Source organism: Mus caroli, unplaced genomic scaffold, assembly GCF_978045245.1.
Source record: "Mus caroli unplaced genomic scaffold, Mus_caroli_1 scaffold_5, whole genome shotgun sequence".
Taxonomy (NCBI): Eukaryota; Metazoa; Chordata; class Mammalia; order Rodentia; family Muridae; genus Mus; species Mus caroli.
This window is the reverse complement of record NW_028227260.1, coordinates 140,886,495-140,905,144: the sequence shown is the minus strand read 5'-3', so window position 1 is coordinate 140,905,144 and position 18,650 is coordinate 140,886,495. Positions and strand designations below refer to the sequence as shown.

The 18,650-nt window shown below is 33.0% G+C and overlaps 1 protein-coding gene across 11 annotated transcripts in view; it reads left to right on the top strand.

The window, feature by feature from the left end:
- The window catches only part of Kdm6a (lysine demethylase 6A), a 109,523-nt gene extending 91,522 nt beyond the window's left edge, over window positions 1-18,001 (top strand). For 4 of the 11 annotated variants that reach the window (XM_029473491.2, XM_021153679.3, XM_029473489.2 and 1 more), the window contains 6 exons: window positions 1,658-1,772; window positions 4,270-4,457; window positions 5,353-5,494; window positions 8,079-8,205; window positions 10,445-10,632; window positions 11,705-18,000. In XM_029473491.2, the coding sequence (XP_029329351.1) occupies window positions 1,658-1,772; window positions 4,270-4,457; window positions 5,353-5,494; window positions 8,079-8,205; window positions 10,445-10,632; window positions 11,705-11,786 (842 nt within the window). In that variant the 3' untranslated portion in view covers window positions 11,787-18,000. Of the gene's footprint in view, window positions 1-1,657; window positions 1,773-4,269; window positions 4,458-5,352; window positions 5,495-8,078; window positions 8,206-10,444; window positions 10,633-11,704 lie in introns of all 11 variants that reach the window. The other 7 variants (XM_021153682.3, XM_021153680.3, XM_021153677.3 and 4 more) reach the window with 4 other exon arrangements.
- Window positions 18,002-18,650: the final 649 nt, after the last annotated feature.

Below are 18,650 nucleotides of genomic sequence, written 5' to 3'. Positions count from 1 at the left end.
GGACTTTCTGGTTGCTAACCCCAGTTCCCCATCCCTCATCGTTACATACCTCTGTTCAATTTCCTGACCATCTGTACAACTCCATGTCCTCCCATACCTGGTTCTTCCCCCTCTTTTACCCCCCTCCCCCTCTTGTCTTCCTCTCAAGTCCCTCCCACCCTCTAATTCCCTTGATTATTTTATTCCCCCAAGTAGAACTGAAGCATCCACTCTTAGGTGTTATAAGAAATGTATATGTTTTCATCAGTACAATATAAAAAGTATCATTTTGCATGTGTTTGTATTAAATGGTTGTATTAAACAGTTATATCTGTTATAGGTTTCTTTACATCAAGCATATATATTTTAAACTCCAAGGTTGTCCTAAGGCTGTATTTACCCTTAAATATTTTTATATAGATAATATAGTCGTGGAATCTCTGATTATAATTAGAACTCACTTTTATTTAGAGTCCATACTATGGGGGAATTTCCAAATATCTACTTATAATAACTATTGAATATCATTATATTGTTCGCCCCGAGATAAATGAAACTATAAGCTTCTGTTCTTTCATGAATTCTCAGTTAGATGAGAATAATGCAAATATAATACAATTCCTTAGAAAGAAATTTGACTATATTCCATCTAGAACAAACCAGGGATGAGGGGCACTACATCAGAAATGCAGATTTTAAGTCTGTTATGTCAGTCAACTAGAATTCTAGGAAAGGCAAGATGTAAAGTATTATACTCTAAGCTTTAAGTCACCTTTCTTTTGGTCAAGCATTTACTTCATTGTAGTAAACCTGTTATGATCTCCCTGAATTCTGATAAAGTTGATCTTCATATGAGGGGAGGATCTTTTCTTTCCCCCTTGATAATAGCTGTTTTATTTTATATTATTCTGTAAGGATTTATTTTATTTTTAATTGTATGGGTATGTATGTGCTCATGAGTGCAGGTATCCACAGAGCCCAGGGATGTCAAAACCCCTTAGAGCTACCTATTGTGGATTTTGAGATCAAACACAGGTACTCTGTAAGAGCAGCATAGACTCTTCACCTCTGAGCCATCTCTCCAGCCCAAGTAGTTATTTTAAAAACAAGGCTTTAAGTTGAGCTATAGTTGTGCACGCCTTTAATCCCAGCACTTGGGAGGCAGAGGCAGGTGGATTTCTGAGTTCGAGGTCAGCCAGGGCTACACAGAGAAACCCTGTCTTGGAAAAAAAAACAAAAACCAAACAACAAACAAAAAGCTCAGACTTTATTCACAATGAAAAAAAAAAAAAAGGTAATGACATTTATAACAAATGTATCTTATTAGGCACCATTCTAATTATTATTTCATTCATCTTCAAAATAGCACTTTTATATAAATGTTAATATTTGTTCTTATATATAAGGAGAGTGTGCTTAAAATGCTTTAATAACTTGCTTGGGTTAATGCTGTATCTTAACCAAGCAGCCTATCAGAGCCTAAACTCTATTTTGGCTTCCATGTTAGTCCTTAATAAGTTAGGAGTAGTTCACCAAACACAATCATGAAACCAGACTCAACACAAAAGGCAAAACAACTGAATCTTTAACATATTCTATTAACATTTTAAAGGTTTCATGTTTAAGGACACATTTTCTATAGAATTAATTGTATGTTGATTTCTTTTTTCACCTTTAGGTCATCAAGAAAATAACAACTTCTGTTCAGTTAATATAAATATTGGCCCAGGTGACTGTGAATGGTTTGTTGTCCCTGAAGGCTACTGGGGTGTTTTGAATGACTTCTGTGAAAAGTAGGTTTCCATACTAAATTTTCTTTAAATATAATTACTAGGAAACAGTATCTGCAAAGGACAGCTTACTAAACTGGATACCCTAATGTGGATACGTAGTCAGCTTTTGGTTACAATTTAGTGGAAATATTATGTTAATATGTTACTAGAAAACTTATAGTAAAGGTATCCTGAAACTGTTCTATGAAATATACGTGAATTTAGAAAATTCTAGTTATTTTCAGTTTTTTAAAAATATACATTCAAATACTTATTTAAAAGGCATGTATTCCAAGAAAATTTTTAAAAATATTTTAGAAAGTGGAAGAAATTCTGAACATGCTTTTTGTTGGGAATAACTAAAACTTGAATATAATAATCTTTGCGATATCATCATGATATAAATTTTCTTAAGAGTGACAATTTTTCTTCTAAAGGCTTTTTATAAAATTTAATTAACTCCTTCAGATTTTGTTTTGCTAATCAAAGAAAGTGCATGATGAATCTTTTCTTTTCCATTCTAGAAATAGTCTTCCTTTATTCGTGTTATGTCTCATGTTAAAGAGTACTTCGGATTTTTAAAATATCTCTAGATAGAACTGTGTTCTTTTTTTCTAAAAAGCACTCAATTGTATAAGCTCCTGGTATTTTCATTTACTAATAAAATTAGAAAATTATGAATTAAAAATTAAAAGCATAAATTAGCATGTGATATTTGTCCGCATATCAGTTAAATGTAGGAGGAGGGAAGTTACTACAAATGTGTATATATGAAATTTGAAGACAAACTATAGACATTGTTTTATACTAACATGTAATTTCTTAGTTTGCTTTAAAAATCCTTGCTGTATCTATTTGGGTAATTATGACACATATCATAATTGAAAAAAAACTAAGGACCCAAAATGTCTTTTCATGTAAATAAGAGAAATAATCACCTTATAATTTCTTCACTAACATTTGTTTCATTCAGTTCAAGGAAACCAGATTCAGAATTTTACAGATTCAAATGTATTGATGAAGTAACTTCCTCTACTTTATACCATAATTTGTAGACTATTAGTTCTGTTGATTAATTAAGGTTGCTTGCCTGTTTACTTTTATGATGGTAGCACAAAGTTGAAATAGTGCTAGGATATGTGCTAATAACCATTTTTGTTTTATAGAGAGCTTTATTTGCATACCCTTATCACAAACATCTAGCCAGTCCTATCCCCTTGGCACTTAGGGTATCATTAGCAATGTGTTCTAGAGTTTCAGAGAGTTGCCTAGCAGTTTACAAAGTTTTTATTTGTTTATTTAGAGAGATAAGAGAACAAACATGAAAACACACGATTAAGGGTGCGTAGGGCCTCTTTTCTCCTTGTACCATGTAAGGCCCAGGGATCTAACTAAGTTCCTCAGGCTTGGTGGCAGGTACTTTTACCAACCTAGCCATCTGGCCAGCCCTGAATTTTCAGGCTTAATAGCTATCTTGCCAACCCCAATTTTTTTTTTTTTTTTTGGAAGAAGAAGGGAAAAAGAGAGATACTGAAGTTCTATTTTAGGTCAAGGGTTTTTCCCATATAGTCTTAGATAGTAGATATTTTGCAGATTGTATGGTTTCTGTCACAATTGTGTTATAACAAAAAACAGTCATTGATCATATGTAAATAAATGGTAATGTCTATCTTCTAATAACGTTTGCTGATAAAAGCTGTCAGCAGGGTCATAGTTCTGTGTTACGACTTAATATGTACTTTGTCATATACTTTACCCCAAGTTATAAAGTAAAGTTACTTCTTAGATTTTAAGCAAATACTTCCACTATATACGTTTTTCTTTCCCCAAAATATGAAATTTGAAGTGGTTATTAAACTGTATAAATTTCTTTTATAGGAAAAGTTACTATATAATTTTTCCAACACATATTATGAATAACCAGTAAAATATTAAAGTAAATTTATAGGATCTATAGAATGTTTCCAAAGTGGTGGTTATAGTGGTGGTCATGGCTATTATGCATGATATATACAAGTTGGTTTTCAAGTGCATAGTTTTAATTAGCTGATCTTCAATACCATTTAGAGTTGACAACTTATTCCGCTTTTCCTGACTCAAAGCAGCAGGAGAGACTCTTTCTTGTATGGGTTTTCTGGTACATAGTGTCCTTGTTTATGAATTTAAGTGAATTTATCTTCATCCTCTGTTATTTAGTGATTTCCAGGTACTGCAAGAATAGAAGGGTTTGGTGTCTAAAAGTAGGGAGGGACCTTAGTGAAATGAAACTAGAATAAAAGTATGTGCTATTTTAAGAGTAGCTACAGATTCCTCTTGGACTGTAGAGAAAGGAATTTCAGCTGTCTTTAGATATATTCCTGTACTTTAATTAATTTCACTCTTTACATTCATGTAGCAGTTTTTGTTAACAGTTAAGCTTTATTGAAATGAATTATCATTAAAGAAACAAAACTTTTTTTATATATATGAAGAATTTATTAGAGTCCTTGACTGATTTGTACTGTTCTTCTTATTTCAGAAATAATTTGAATTTCTTAATGGGTTCTTGGTGGCCCAACCTTGAAGATCTTTATGAAGCAAATGTTCCAGTGTATAGGTTTATTCAGCGACCTGGAGATCTGGTCTGGATAAATGCTGGCACTGTTCATTGGGTTCAAGCTATTGGCTGGTGCAACAATATTGCTTGGAATGTTGGTCCACTTACAGGTATTTTAAAAGAATATACTTGGAAAAAGATTTAACCTAAAGTAAATAAATAAGTAAATGTCTTTTTTTTTAAATAAGAAATGTCTCCTTTCTAGAATAAAAGTTAAATGTTAGCTAACTATTGAAAGTCCAAAGCCCTAGATCCTTAACAAATGAAAGACTTAAAAGTTTATATAGTTTTTTATATGTGAAAAATGTACTTGTAATTACTTTTTAGAGTCCTCAATTTTGTTTTATAAAGGGACCTCTTAAGGGAGAAAAATAAATAATTACAAATACATTCTTATAGGTTTTCCTTCTATATTAAGTTGTATGTAAAACAGTTTGAGCCTACGCTTAGGTAGTATGCCTTAAAGTTAAGAATGTGGCATTTGTAGCCAGGAAGACCTGAATTTCAACCAGGACTTAGCTTTATAAGCTTGGGCAAGTTACTTAATTTTTCTAGTCCTTGATTTTTTTCATAGTGGTGATAGTAAAACCAATAAGGGGATTTTAAGAGTTAAATGAGATAATGGATAAAAATTAGTTATACACATAGGAAGCACTCTCTATATGATTACTATTGATGCTATTACCATTATTATCACAAAACAAAAATTTTTGTAAGCAGGGTGGTGGTGGCACATGCCTTTAATCTCAACAATTGAGAGGTAGAAGCAGGTAGATCTGTAAGTACAAGGCCAGCCTGGTTTACAGAGTGAGTTCCAGTACAGGCAAGTCTACACAGAGAAACCCTGTCTCAAAAAACCAATAATAAAAATAACAATTAATACACACACACACATATATATATATATATATATATGGTTTTAGTGATTTGAGATTTTCATGAGGTAATAATGGTTATCTTCACATCTTTTCATGGTTTTGGTTTGTGATTTGTTTTTCTCCTCAGCCTGTCAGTATAAGTTAGCAGTGGAACGTTATGAATGGAACAAGTTGCAAAATGTAAAGTCAATAGTACCCATGGTTCATCTTTCCTGGAATATGGCACGAAATATCAAGGTTTCAGATCCAAAGCTTTTTGAAATGATTAAGTAAGTATTTTCTAAAGTTGTACTAAACTCTTAAGGGGCAGGATGACTGTTAAGCACTCCCCCCTCCCCTTAGAATTATGTTACATTATATAGAATTACATTAAAACAAGATGATCCAGAAGTCTAGCAAAATATGAGATTCTGCTTGTTATAACTACTTTTTCCTTCCAAATAGCCCACTATGGCTTTAAAAAGAATAAAGGTATAAATTATTCTATGGCAGAAGATTGACTTTTTAGTACTTCCCCATTCTTCTCTGAATTATTTGATTTCTCAGTAGAATTTTAATTGTAATATTAAACGTCTGCTTTTTAGTCCCTGAAGGAAGAATGACATCACAGATTGAAAGTGGTTCATTACATTTTGGATTGATTAGGGTTTTATAATTAGAAACAATTTTTGAAAGGAATTAAGTCATAATTCCTACTTAACACAGGAGTCCTCTCTTAACATTTATAATTTCTTTTTTTGTGGGGTTTTTTTTTTTTTTTTTTTTTTTTTTTTTGGTTTTCTTTGGTTTTTTCGAGACAGGGTTTTTCTGTATATCCCTGGCTGTCCTGGAACTCACTTTGTAGACCAGGCTGGCCTCCAACTCAGAAATCCGCCTGCCTCTGCCTCCTGAGTGCTGGGATTAAAGGCGTGCGCCACCACGCCCGGCACATTTATAATTTCTGATCATCCAACGACTTCTTAAAAATTATTATCTTTATTTTAAATTTCTTTACAAATGTCTCTAAAATTCATCTCCCATTTTGTCTCCGTTGTTTAAATACCCATTCAACAACTGTTTGAGAACTAGTAGTATAAAGATGAATTTGCTGTTTTTGCATAGCATAAGTTCTAATGCTCTCTAGTAAGGAGATACTACCAAGCAAGAGGTCTGAAAGGTGATGTGTTTGTATGGATAAGATTCAGTTGAAAAATATTTGGGTAGAAATTATAAAAACGCTACTTTTGCAAAAGGGATGAAGGAGAGTATCTGAGACTGAAGGTGAATTTTGTGTGCCTATATATAAATAATGAGGGATAATACAAGAATCTGGGGATAGAATGTTTCAGATCTAGAGGGAAAGTACAGACTACTTATGGGACAAAAAGCCAGTGTGACTAGAGCAACAGAAAGGAAAAGTGCTAATGATTAGAACAACATAACAAAATGAAGTTTGCCCATGAACTTTTGGGACATGGTAAGAACTATTGGTTCTAAATGTTGCTTCTCACCATCACCAAGCTTATAGTTAGGTTGTGTTATGTATGTACTAATGAAGTCGTACCTCCCAAGGATTAATATTTATTGGGTAAGTTGAAGATAAATATACTATTATCTTGAATTTTAATTATTTGACAATCAAGAACAATTGAACACCTACTGCATATGGCAGCGAGATAGCAAATAGAATAGATAAGACTTTTGTTGTCAAGATGATACTCAGTTGATAAACCCTTTCTTTCAAATTGCTTTAAAGAGTAATCTAGTTCAGCCACTCAGTTCTAATGGAAATCCTGAGTGCTAAAATTTACAGAAGAGTAAGAATTTAGCAGTTCCAAGTAATGATAACAAACTAGGAAAATCAGCACAAATTTTAAGAATTAAAAAAGGCATAAATTACAACAAAAGTTGAGTTGTGTTACTATAAATGGATTACACTATGTCATCTTAAGTTAGAATGAAGAAATACCTGTCTCTTCTGCAATCGTTAAACCAGGTTTTTGTATTTTGTAGTTAATGAATTTATAAATTTTTCTCTGCTCCTGGAAGTTAAAAAAGCAAGTACAGAGATGATGATGTTAATAAGTGTTTAGGTAGTGTGACTAGAGATGATGTGCTTTTCTGCCTATGTAGAATCATAAGTGTTCATATCTAGTATTTCAACCCCTGACTTTAAGGGTGGAGAAGATGACTCTTGGAGAGGTTAATTGATTTGGCCAGATAAGAACCCACATTAGTAACTCAAACAAGGAGAGTTTTATATATTAAGAATATTTTATATATATATATATATTCAGATATCAATTTCAACTATAAATGACTTGACATTGTCATCCTTGGAGCTGTTGATCATTTGCTCTTTTTTTTTTTTTTTTTAATTCATATGAGTACACAGCAGTTGTCTTAAGACACACCAGAAGAGGACATCAGATCCTTACAGATGGTTGTAAGCCACCAGGCAGTTGCTGGGAATTGAATTCAGGATCTCCAGAAAAGTAGTCAGTGCTCTTAACCACTGAGCCATCTCTCTAGTCCTTGTTCTATTTTTTTTAATCTGATAATATCTGAAAATTTGACAAATGAACTGAGCATGGTAGCTCACACCTATTTATCTCAGCAGTTGGAAGTCTGAGATGGGATTGATTAATTGCCACAGTTTGAGTCCATTTTCAAATTTTCAAATACATAGTTATATGCCATCTTTAACTAGCAGATTCCAAAAATAATCTGAGAGTGGAGATCAGAAGACATACAACAAAAGAAAAATGGATGTTAGAAGCAAATATCTTGGTATTATTTCTAATTGGTATATCTCTTAGGTGAAAAGTATGTAATATTTGGCTGTTAGTAATGAGTAATTTTCTCCTATATTAGGTATTGTCTTCTGAGAACGCTAAAGCAATGTCAGACATTGAGGGAAGCTCTAATTGCTGCAGGAAAAGAGATCATATGGCACGGGCGGACAAAGGAAGAACCAGCTCATTATTGTAGTATTTGTGAGGTAAGTCATCATTTTTGCCCACAATTGTTTATAAAAACTTTGTTTTTTAATCTTTTTTTTGGTAGTGCATTTTACTTTGATTAGCATTATATATAGTTTTAATATTTTCTCATCAGATATTAATGTGTAATGGTGTTATATCTCATTAGTTGTTTACCTTAATAGTATCCACTATAGAGTCGTTTGGCTGTTTGATCATTAACCAACAAGGAAAGTTGGGAGATTATAGATGAGGAACAATTTAGATGTACACAGATGCCAATAAACTGGGTTGAGTTTGGTATAGCCTAGTGGGCTTTGGTGTCCAGTTCTCTGGTGGAGTTCACATTTGACTTGTCAGTCTTCTGCTGTGGCTAAGGCTTTCAAGGGAAATGACAACAAAGTTATACCTGGTCTGAGAAACTTGAAATCTATTTGGAGAAGATAAGTTACAGTCAACTAATAAGTAATGTACATTGGGATTATAATGAATATGAAGGTGGGCTTAGTACAAAAATGCAGAGAGGGGAATAATTGATGTAGTTTAGTTTTCCTTTCTGTTATTGGCAGTAAGAACTTAGGAAAACAACAACAAATCCATAGCTTTATCCCTTTCTTGAAGGATGAGTGTGGTTTCAGAAGGTTATATACAAACTATAGTGAGAATACAGGTTGACTGTCAGAAATACCATGAGTAGAGAAATGGAATACCTTTAGAAGAAAGGTTAGCTAGTCCCATGTGGCTATAATACTGACAGTTACAGATTCTTCTCATAAAATCTAGGTGACATATAGCTTTTGATGTATCATGAAGCTGTCAAATAATGTGATATTTATTCCAAAGTCATTGAATCCACCAGAAACATTTGAGAAGTCAACAAAGACAGTATCTGTTTCAGACGGAAAAATGGAAAGAATAGAGAAAATAAGATACATCATAGCTAATTCCTATAATAGATAATTCCTTTGCCACATGTGCTAGACTAATATATGGCAATGGATTGTTAAAATGGTATAGAAATTTTAAAGTAAAGTATTTCTCAGCCTTCCTAATGCTGTGAGGACTATTACGGAATATGGTTCCTCATGTTGTGGTGACTTCCAACCTTAAAATTATGTTCATTACTATTTCATAACTGTAATTTTGCTAGTTGTAAATTGTAATGTATATATGTTTTATGATGGTCTTAGGCAGCCCCTGTGAAAGGGTCATTCAACTCCCAAAGGGGTCATAACCCACAGGTTGAAAAACACTGATCTTTAAGATGAAAACCATTAGGTAACTTATTAAAAGGTAGAAATGAGGGACAAGTTGAAGAAAACTGACAGATTTTCTAGCTCCATTCTTTAGGCTCATGTTGTTGCCCATTAATGATAATGAGAAATACGGTAGACCCTGGAATTTTGAATTGGCTCATTCTCATTGATAATTTCCTATCTTTGAAGAAGTTTAAGGATAAATTACAGATGGGGGCATTGATGATCTATTCCAAACTTTGAACTTTGCTAATTTTGTTGTTGACTTTAATTTTAAATTATTTAATTCATTTAGTATTTTAGTGGTATATAAAGTAGTCAGAGGAAATTAACAAGGAAATAAATGTGTCTTATACCCTGAAAAAATATCTGAGGATGAGTCGTACACAAGGTTATTTTAAGACAGATATATTATTTCTAATGTTTCAAAAACTCTTACTTTTATCATAAAGCTTATAACAAATACTTACTCGCTGTTACTTGCCAGTTTCTTCATCTATAAAATAATCAGAGTATATTCATTCATTTCACAGGTGTATTTTGAAGTTTTAGTAAGCACTAGGTACTATGACATGCTCTGGCAGTGCAAATATGAACACAGTCTTTGTATTTAAAGAGCTCAATCTATACGGTTGCCTGTGATGGATTCTGTCAAGGAAACATGCAAAGAAAATAGTGATCACTTGACAAATTATATACTAATGTTTTGATTTAAAAGAAAAATAAACTGGTATTTAGTAAAATTTTTAATTAAGTTCTATTAGAATTGTCATGGTTATACCATTAATTTCTTTCATTCACCTAAATATGATTGCTCTAATGTCTTGAGATTTGGTGCAGTATAAACATTTTCAGTCTCAGTCTCACACTCCTGCTTGCTCCCCCACCCCTATCTTTTAACTGTACAGTTTTTTTTTTTTTTTAAGTAGAAGACTATAACATAGAAGCAGTACAATAAACATTATCATGTCTGTTGACCCCATTTTTCATTTGTGTAAAACAGGTGGAGGTTTTTGATCTGCTTTTTGTCACTAATGAGAGTAATTCTCGAAAAACCTACATAGTACATTGCCAAGATTGTGCACGAAAAACAAGTGGGAATCTGGAAAATTTTGTGGTGCTAGAACAGTACAAAATGGAGGATCTGATGCAAGTCTATGACCAATTTACATTAGTAAGTGAAATCAACATGTGAGTACATTAGATCAGTTGGGAGGCAGTAGTGTTTGCTCTGCTACCTGATAAATAGGAGGTAATGAAATATGTAGATTTTCTTTTTGCTTATCAAGATACTACATGAGAGTATATTTATATTGCTTCTACCACCTTCTCCAAGTACTTATTCCTATAAAATTGACATATCACTTTTGCCTTGCTTCTTGGAGAGACCAGCCTAAAAATAATTGTTAAAACTGTATGTTTTACAATACTATCATGATTTTCATATTGTTTCGTCTTGGCTGGTGAAATGTTTGCTTAAATAGTGCCTACAAAATAAAGCAGTGTGAGTGTGCTTTGAAATATACTTCTGCTTTTAGGGCTAATTGAATTTGTTTAAAATTGTGTACTGGCAGATGTTTTAATCTCGTGGGAGAATTTAAAGAGTGTTTAACTTCCGGGCACGTGGTATAACCTTATGAAATTCCAGTGTACTCACAAATCACAAAGTTTTTCATTGCAAGCAGCAGATACGGGAAGCATTTCACTCAAAACAGATCTGACTAGAACTAGACATAATATGAATTTTTTTTTTCTTCCAATACTTTCCACATACACGTAATCAAAACCTAGCTTTTGAAGTTTAGCTCCTGGTATTTTCATTTGGATGGTGTTCAAGATTGCTTCAAGAAAAAAGAAAATCACCTGGAATTTATTCCCCCCCCCCCCACACACACACACACACAAAAAGTATTACCTGCCTTAGATCACTGAAGGCAGTCACTAGTAATATTGTAATTAATTTGATAAATTGATTTTTGTAAAGCCCTGTGAAAGAAAGCAATACATAAAAAGTGGTAAACTAAATAATATTCCAAAAGATTTTGGAGGCATAGTAAAACAAAAGATGGTCTTACAAAAGGTGGCCAGGTAGGAGATCTTAAGGGAAGTTGTACTATTTTGTTGTGTAGCGAGGCTGTTGAACTTTAACAGAGAATAATTTCTGCCAGTTTCATAAACCAACATATATATTTGCAGCTGTGACTCAAGGAGCACAACTAACAAATGAGCATACCAAAATAGTCTGCCTTGCTTTTATTTCCAGGCTCCTCCATTACCATCCGCCTCATCTTGATATTGTTCCATGGACATTAAACATGAGACCTTTTCTGCTATTCAGAAAGTAACCCAGTTCTGCACCACTGCTATTTGTAGCTATCTCGTAAGGCTGCTGGCTGAAAACTGTGTCTATGCAACCTTCCAAGTGTGGAGTGTCAACCAACTGGACTGGAGAGTACTGCTCCTATGCCAGGACTCTCGTAAAGCTAATTAGCTGAACTTCAGAGAGAAAAAAAAAAAAAGAATAATAATTACCACGTTTTGTATATATCTGACAAAACTGGCAACATCATACAGACTACTGACTTGAAGACAACCTCTTTTATATTTCTCGATTTCTGGGCTAATGAATTTGTTTTCACCTATCTTTTCCCTTTCAGAATTTTACTCGGGGGGGAAAAATAACTAGCCTAGCTGGTCATTTCTTTGTAAGGTAGTTAGCAATATTTAGTCTTTCTTTGGTCAACTTTTTTTTTTTTTTAATGTGAAAAGTTAAGTAAGAAACTTTTTTTACTGCTTTTATGAATTTCTGTCTTGTTTTGAAACTATGATCGTTATAATTTTGGTTCCCAAATAAAACATTTAAAAAAAAATAATTAACAGCAACGTCACAAAGATAATGGATTGCACATAGACTAAGAAATAAACTTCAGAATTGTGATTTTTGTTTCTAATCTTGATGTAAATTTACACTATTTATAAATACATATTTATTGCCTGAAAATATTTGTGAATGGAATGCTGTTATTTTTTCCAGATTTACCTGCCATTGAAATTTTAAGGAGTTCTGTAATTTCAAACACTACTCCTATTACATTTTCTATGTGTAAATAAAACTGCTTAGCCTTGTACAGAAACTTTTATTAAAATTGTTTAATGTTTAAAGAGTTTTCTATTGTTTGAGTTTTAAAAAGAATTTATGTACAGTGCCCAATTTTTGTTCACTTTTCAAATCTGATTATATATATTTTATATATACTTATGTCTGTATATATAATATATATAGAAATCTAGATATATATGTATAAAGATTTAGAACTTGAATTTTTCTTGTTTTAAGTTTCACGTCTATGGTAGATTTTTGAGGTGTCTACTGTAAAGTATTGCTCACAAAAAGTATGATTATTTTTAAAGAAATATATATGGTATGTATCTTCAAGACCTAAAATGTCAGACTGGTTTATTGTTAAATTGCAACTACTGCAATTACAGACAAAAAAAAAAAAAAAATCTGCCAAATGTAGTATAATAGAAAACAAATAGTGATTGAACTTAAAACTTTAAAGGGAGTTTTAATACAGGCTTTTCAAATCCTATACATGACTCATCATTTTTTATGAGGAAAAAATTCCCAGGATGAAGGGCCATGTTTTAGAATACAAATTAATTTAAGAGGCTTATTTTTTAATGTTAGGCAATTTTGAAATATGATGCCTGTCTGCATGCATGACAGTGGAGTGGGATTATGTTACCATTCACAGATTACTGCTAGTTAACGCTAGGATTTCTTTCTTTCTTTCTTTCTTTCTTTCTTTCTTTCTTTCTTTCTTTCTTTCTTTAAATAATGGCACCTTCCATTTGTACCATTTTCTGAAGTACTTTGGGACACATTTTTATTTTAGAATATAGTTCTTAAGAATTTTCCACCAAATTAGGGAAGAAGCATAGAGAATGCTGTAAGTAAAGAGTGGGTGGGTGGGTTGGTTCATATCTAGTCTTATCTGCTGGACCATTGTGGTGAATACATTATCTTTTCAGATATTTTTTAGAGTATGTCTTAGGAGTATTTCAAGGACTGAAAGTATAGAGATATTTTATTCAGTTGGTTAATAACTTAGTAAACATTGAATGTCTATTGGCATTCATTTCTTATTATTTCAGGAAGCAATCATTCCAAATCATATATCCAAATACTGATCCAGATGTTTAACTACAAATATTTTAAATGGTTAATTTGTGAAAATAAGCTATCAAGAAAGTCCAACAGAGTGAAATAAGGAAGTAAGGCTTTTGTGAATAAAAATTCTACGCCAACCTTAAAGGAACAAAACTACACCTAACTGTTCTTACTTTGTTCTAGTTTTTTGTTCTAGTCTTAAATATCTTTTGAGTGACTATGTTAAGGTAAAGTTTTGTCAAGACGAATGTGTTGTCTTACATCTATATAAGAGAAATTTATGTAATCCATGTTTGAATAAATATATCAAGATTAGTTCTTGCTTAGGAACTTAGTCTTTGAATAAGTAAAAATAGAAATATGGAGATAGGAAGTAGAGGTCAAGTCAATATTATTCTTAAATAGATAAGTGAAGGTCTTTGTAAACAGCTTTACTTCAACTAACAGTCTTTATGATTTGCATTTTTCAAGTTTTAGAAGATAGTTTTGTTTTCTTTACTGTTTACATAGGTAAGTCCATTAAATCATGCAATATCCAGTTGTCTTAATAATGAAACAAATTTGCATGATAGTATATGCATTGAGAAAGAAGCTCATTCCATAATATATGCATAACAAAGCACATGTTGATCCAAGTGCCAACAAAATTCTTTTCTCATTGGCTCTGATTAAAAGTTACTTTTAATGAGCATCAGTATTGCCATTTGATTTGCCTAACCTATTATTTAAGTTAAATTAATACAAAATTCTAAGTTTTAAAATAAAATTTTAAAATAAAACCAAAGTCACATTTACAAAACAATGAATTGATATTAGGACCTTTCAAAGTACTAGTAATTGACTAATCAAAATTAAGGACCAAATGATGTAGCAGCTTAAGTGAAATGAGGTGTCTTCTAGATATGAAATACTATTTTTATTGTGTGTCTGATGGGAAGGATACATATATGCCATGCCATAAAATTATGTGGATTTTTATTCTACATATTTATCACACACATGAGTAAAATGTGATTCCTGCTTTCTAGCCTTTTTATATACATCTAGGAAGGGATATATAGATATAGATATAGATATATAGATATAGATATCCTGGGGGCTTAGAGATCAACTAGCAGGAGTGACATTGGGGCATGCATTTCAGCATCATCATACCTAACAGGACAAGCTGATTTGGGAATTCCAAATGTGGCTGAGGTTGAAGGAATGGCAGAAGACAGTTTGAGAAGAGCTAAAGACTCAACACTGGAAAGCTTTTCTTGCCATATGGAGTGTTTGCATTTGTAGTTAATGTGAAACCATCTATTAGATTTAAGCTAAAGAACATTGAGTTTACAGTGCTCTTCCTGCCTGTTTATTAGTTTTGTGCACTGTGTTTCTTATATTGACTTTGAACTCATAACCCTCAGCCTCCTGAGCACAGAGGTTACAAGCTTATACTACCATACCTTGCTTTATTGCCCTTTTCATCTTCTCTGCATTGCAACTTGATATTTCAGAAGAAAGAGATGATACAGGCTTGAACTTCAAATTATAAAGACCAAATCTGTAAGACCAAGTAGATATTTTTTGATGTAAACAAGGGTACTTCTAGCCAGAATAGGTGATAACATGTGAGAAGTTCTGGAGGCACTAGATTTAACTGTAAAAGTAGCAATTGGATGTCTGAAATTAAGGTGTAACCTGGACCACAAGTATAACTGAATGTTCTTTGAGGTGGTGCTAAAGACCAAAACGATAATACAGGGACTGTCAGATGAAAAGCAGGTTGATTAAATACCCAATACAAATATCAGCACATAAAAGGATACAAAGGAGCATAAAACTTAAGGTAACTAGAGTTTGGCTAGACTTTTTGGAAAAAAACAAAAACGATGCCATGCCACAAAGAAAAGGATTAGCCAGTTGGCTTTGAGTTGCCATTTGATTGTTGGTGATATTCACCAGAGCTACCTCAGTGAAATAACGTGGTTACTGAGAAAGGTATTAGTTTTGAGAGATGTGGATTGGTTTTGGTCTTTCTAGCAACTCCAGATAAGAAGTTTAAGTTGCTACTCTTTGGTGACTAGCAAATCATCTATAAAACCATATGTAGGGCTGGTGAGATGCGGATGAAGGAAGAGCACTTGCCTGTGTTTGATCACCAGAACTCAACATGGTGGGAAGAGAACATTCCCTCAAGTTGATCGCTGACCTCTGTGTGTGTGTGTGTGTGTGTGTGTGTGCACGCTTATATGGGTGCTACCTAAACGTATGATGTTTTGTTTTAAAAAAATTGAACAAGAAAATGAGAATTGACATTGTCATGACTTCAGTATTTCTGTCATGGATTTACATGATAGAAAGATTTGAAGGAAATGATATTTCCTTCCATTTAGCCCTGGTTTGACCTCATCTTTACATACAAATAAATTGAGGCAAATGGAGATCATATAATTTGCATTAAGAGTTTTAGGTTATTTAATGCAGAAGCCAAAATATCTCTTTGCAGTCCCATTCCAAATTGTACTTCTTACTAGAGAACTAGGAATTGCTTAATCCTTAGTCTACCATTGTGTTAGTATTAAGGACTTGTCCTGTTTGAATTTTTCTTTACCAAGCTCAAGATATCTTTAAACTTAATAACCTATAATTAAGTTGGCCATATTTGATAGAACCTAAACCTTCAGACTAAAAGAGCACTGTTAATAGTTGGGTTGGACAACTGCTATGAAATGGAACTGCTCTAGTCAAACCAATGATGTACGGCCTATTTTTTTAAATAACTAAACATTTTAATACCAACAGGCAGAAAGATTGATTACTAATGAACAAAGGACTATTATTATAAGATAATCAGCTGGCTAGTGGTGGTACACGCCTTTAATCCCACCACTTGGGAGGCTGAGGTAGACTGATCTCTGACCTTGAGACCAACTAGATATGGCATGCATGTGTTCCAGCCATGGTTACATATGCCCTGTCTCAAAAGAGATATTCATAACTGTGTGTGAGACCAGAGATAAATTTAATGGGTTGGAGAGATTGGTCATTGGTTAAGAGCATGTATTGCTCTTCCAGAGGACCCAGGTTTAATTTCTAACACTCAATATCAAGCAGCTTACAAGCCTAAAACTCCATCCATGTCCAGGAGATCCAATATCTTCTTTAGGACTCCACAAGCATATGTACTCACATATGTCACTCCCCCCCACACACACACACACAATTCATAACTAAAAATAGCATTTTAAAAGGTATGTTTAATATAAAGCAATACTCTAAAATATACATTTATTTTTGATACTTTTTTTTTAGTTCCCAACACCCCTTTTTTGTTTTGTATGAAGATACTATTTTAAAGTTCCATGGACTTGTTGCACAATACCTTGTCCTTTAGGATAATAAGGAATCCCAGTAATATGGGTAATATTAAATAGTCTACATAACATCTCAAATACTTGACTGTAATATCCAGTTCCATTATCTGTTTTAATCTGATTTGGAACACCAAGCATAGAAAAATGCAGGCAATGACTAATTACATTCTTAGTTGCTTCTCCTGTTAAAGCACTTGCAACTAGAAAGCCTGAAAAGGTATCAATAGTCACATGTGCATATTTTACTTTTCCAAAATCAGAAATATGAGTAACATCCATTTGTAATAATTGATAAGGTTTAAGTCCTCGAGGATTAACACCATTATGTGGTACAGGTGTAAATTGAAGACAAGTGTTTACAATTTGACATGGACATTCTCTAAAAATACCAAGTTGTCTCAAGCTATTTTTATGATGTGAAGAATGAGATTGTATGACCAATTTTTCCTGTGTAAGGCCTATAATCTGCCTGCTATACAAATCTGCTGTGGCATTGCCATAAGGAGTCTGTCCAGGTAATCCAGTATGAGCTCTTAAATGTCCAAAGACAGTCCTTTAAAGAAACAGTACTTTCTCTTAACTTGAGTTGCATTTGAATAAGTAATTGCAAAATTTAAGAATTAGCAGGATCTAAAAAAAGGAACAATTTCAAGCAATTGTAAGATAGTGGCTACAGCACATAATTCTATAGCCTGTGCTGAAGCAGGGGGAAACTCAAGAGAATAAACATGTGATCCAATTACATATGTTGCTTTCCCATATATGATCTGTTTATAAATATAGTAGATGCATTCTTTATGGGATGTATGCATAAATTTACAAGAAATACAAAAGCATGCATAGAAGCAAATTGTAACAACTTATCTTTTGGATATGTTTATCAACTCTGCCTAAAAAGTTTGCCATGCAATAGGCCAAATATCAGTATTCTGCAGTAACCAATTTAATTGCTATTTGAAATAGGAATAAATGTTTCATCAGGTTTGTAAGACATTTGTTCCACAATACTTTCATGATTTTATCTTACAGCAACAGCTTCATAATAGGCTGTTAAAACTTTACTTGGAGATGAAGAAAGATGAATTCACATTAATGATCTCTTTTGCCAAAGAATTGCTGTGGGCACATGAGAAGCAATGACTCAAACAGCCAACAATTGATCTAATGTATCTGATGTTGGCTAATGCTTCCTCTTCTTTCTGCAAAACTATTCATCCTTCACCAGTTAATTTGCATCCCCCTTGAGAATGAAAAACAGAGGCTTTAGTCCTCCTATGGTGAGTTTAAGGTGAGGTATTAGCCAATTAACATCTCCTAGAAACTTTTGAAAATAATTTGAAGTTAGTAAATCATCTTTTCTTTCTTGAATTTTCTTTTTTCTCTTTTTTTTTTTTTTTTTTTTTTGGTTTGTTTTAGACAGGGTTTCTCTGTATATCCCTGGCTGTCCTGGAACTCACTTTGTAGACCAGGCTGGCCTCGAACTCAGAAATCCGCCTGCCTCTGCCTTCTGAGGGCTGGGATTAAAGGCGTGCGCCACCATGCCCGGCTTTTTCTTAATTTTCTGTGTCACAATTTTTTAGACTATAACCGAGGCCCCCAAAATTGAAAAAGATAATGCCTTTGAATCTTTTCTGGAGCAACAAATACTCCAAATTTTTAAAGCCCATTGTATAAGA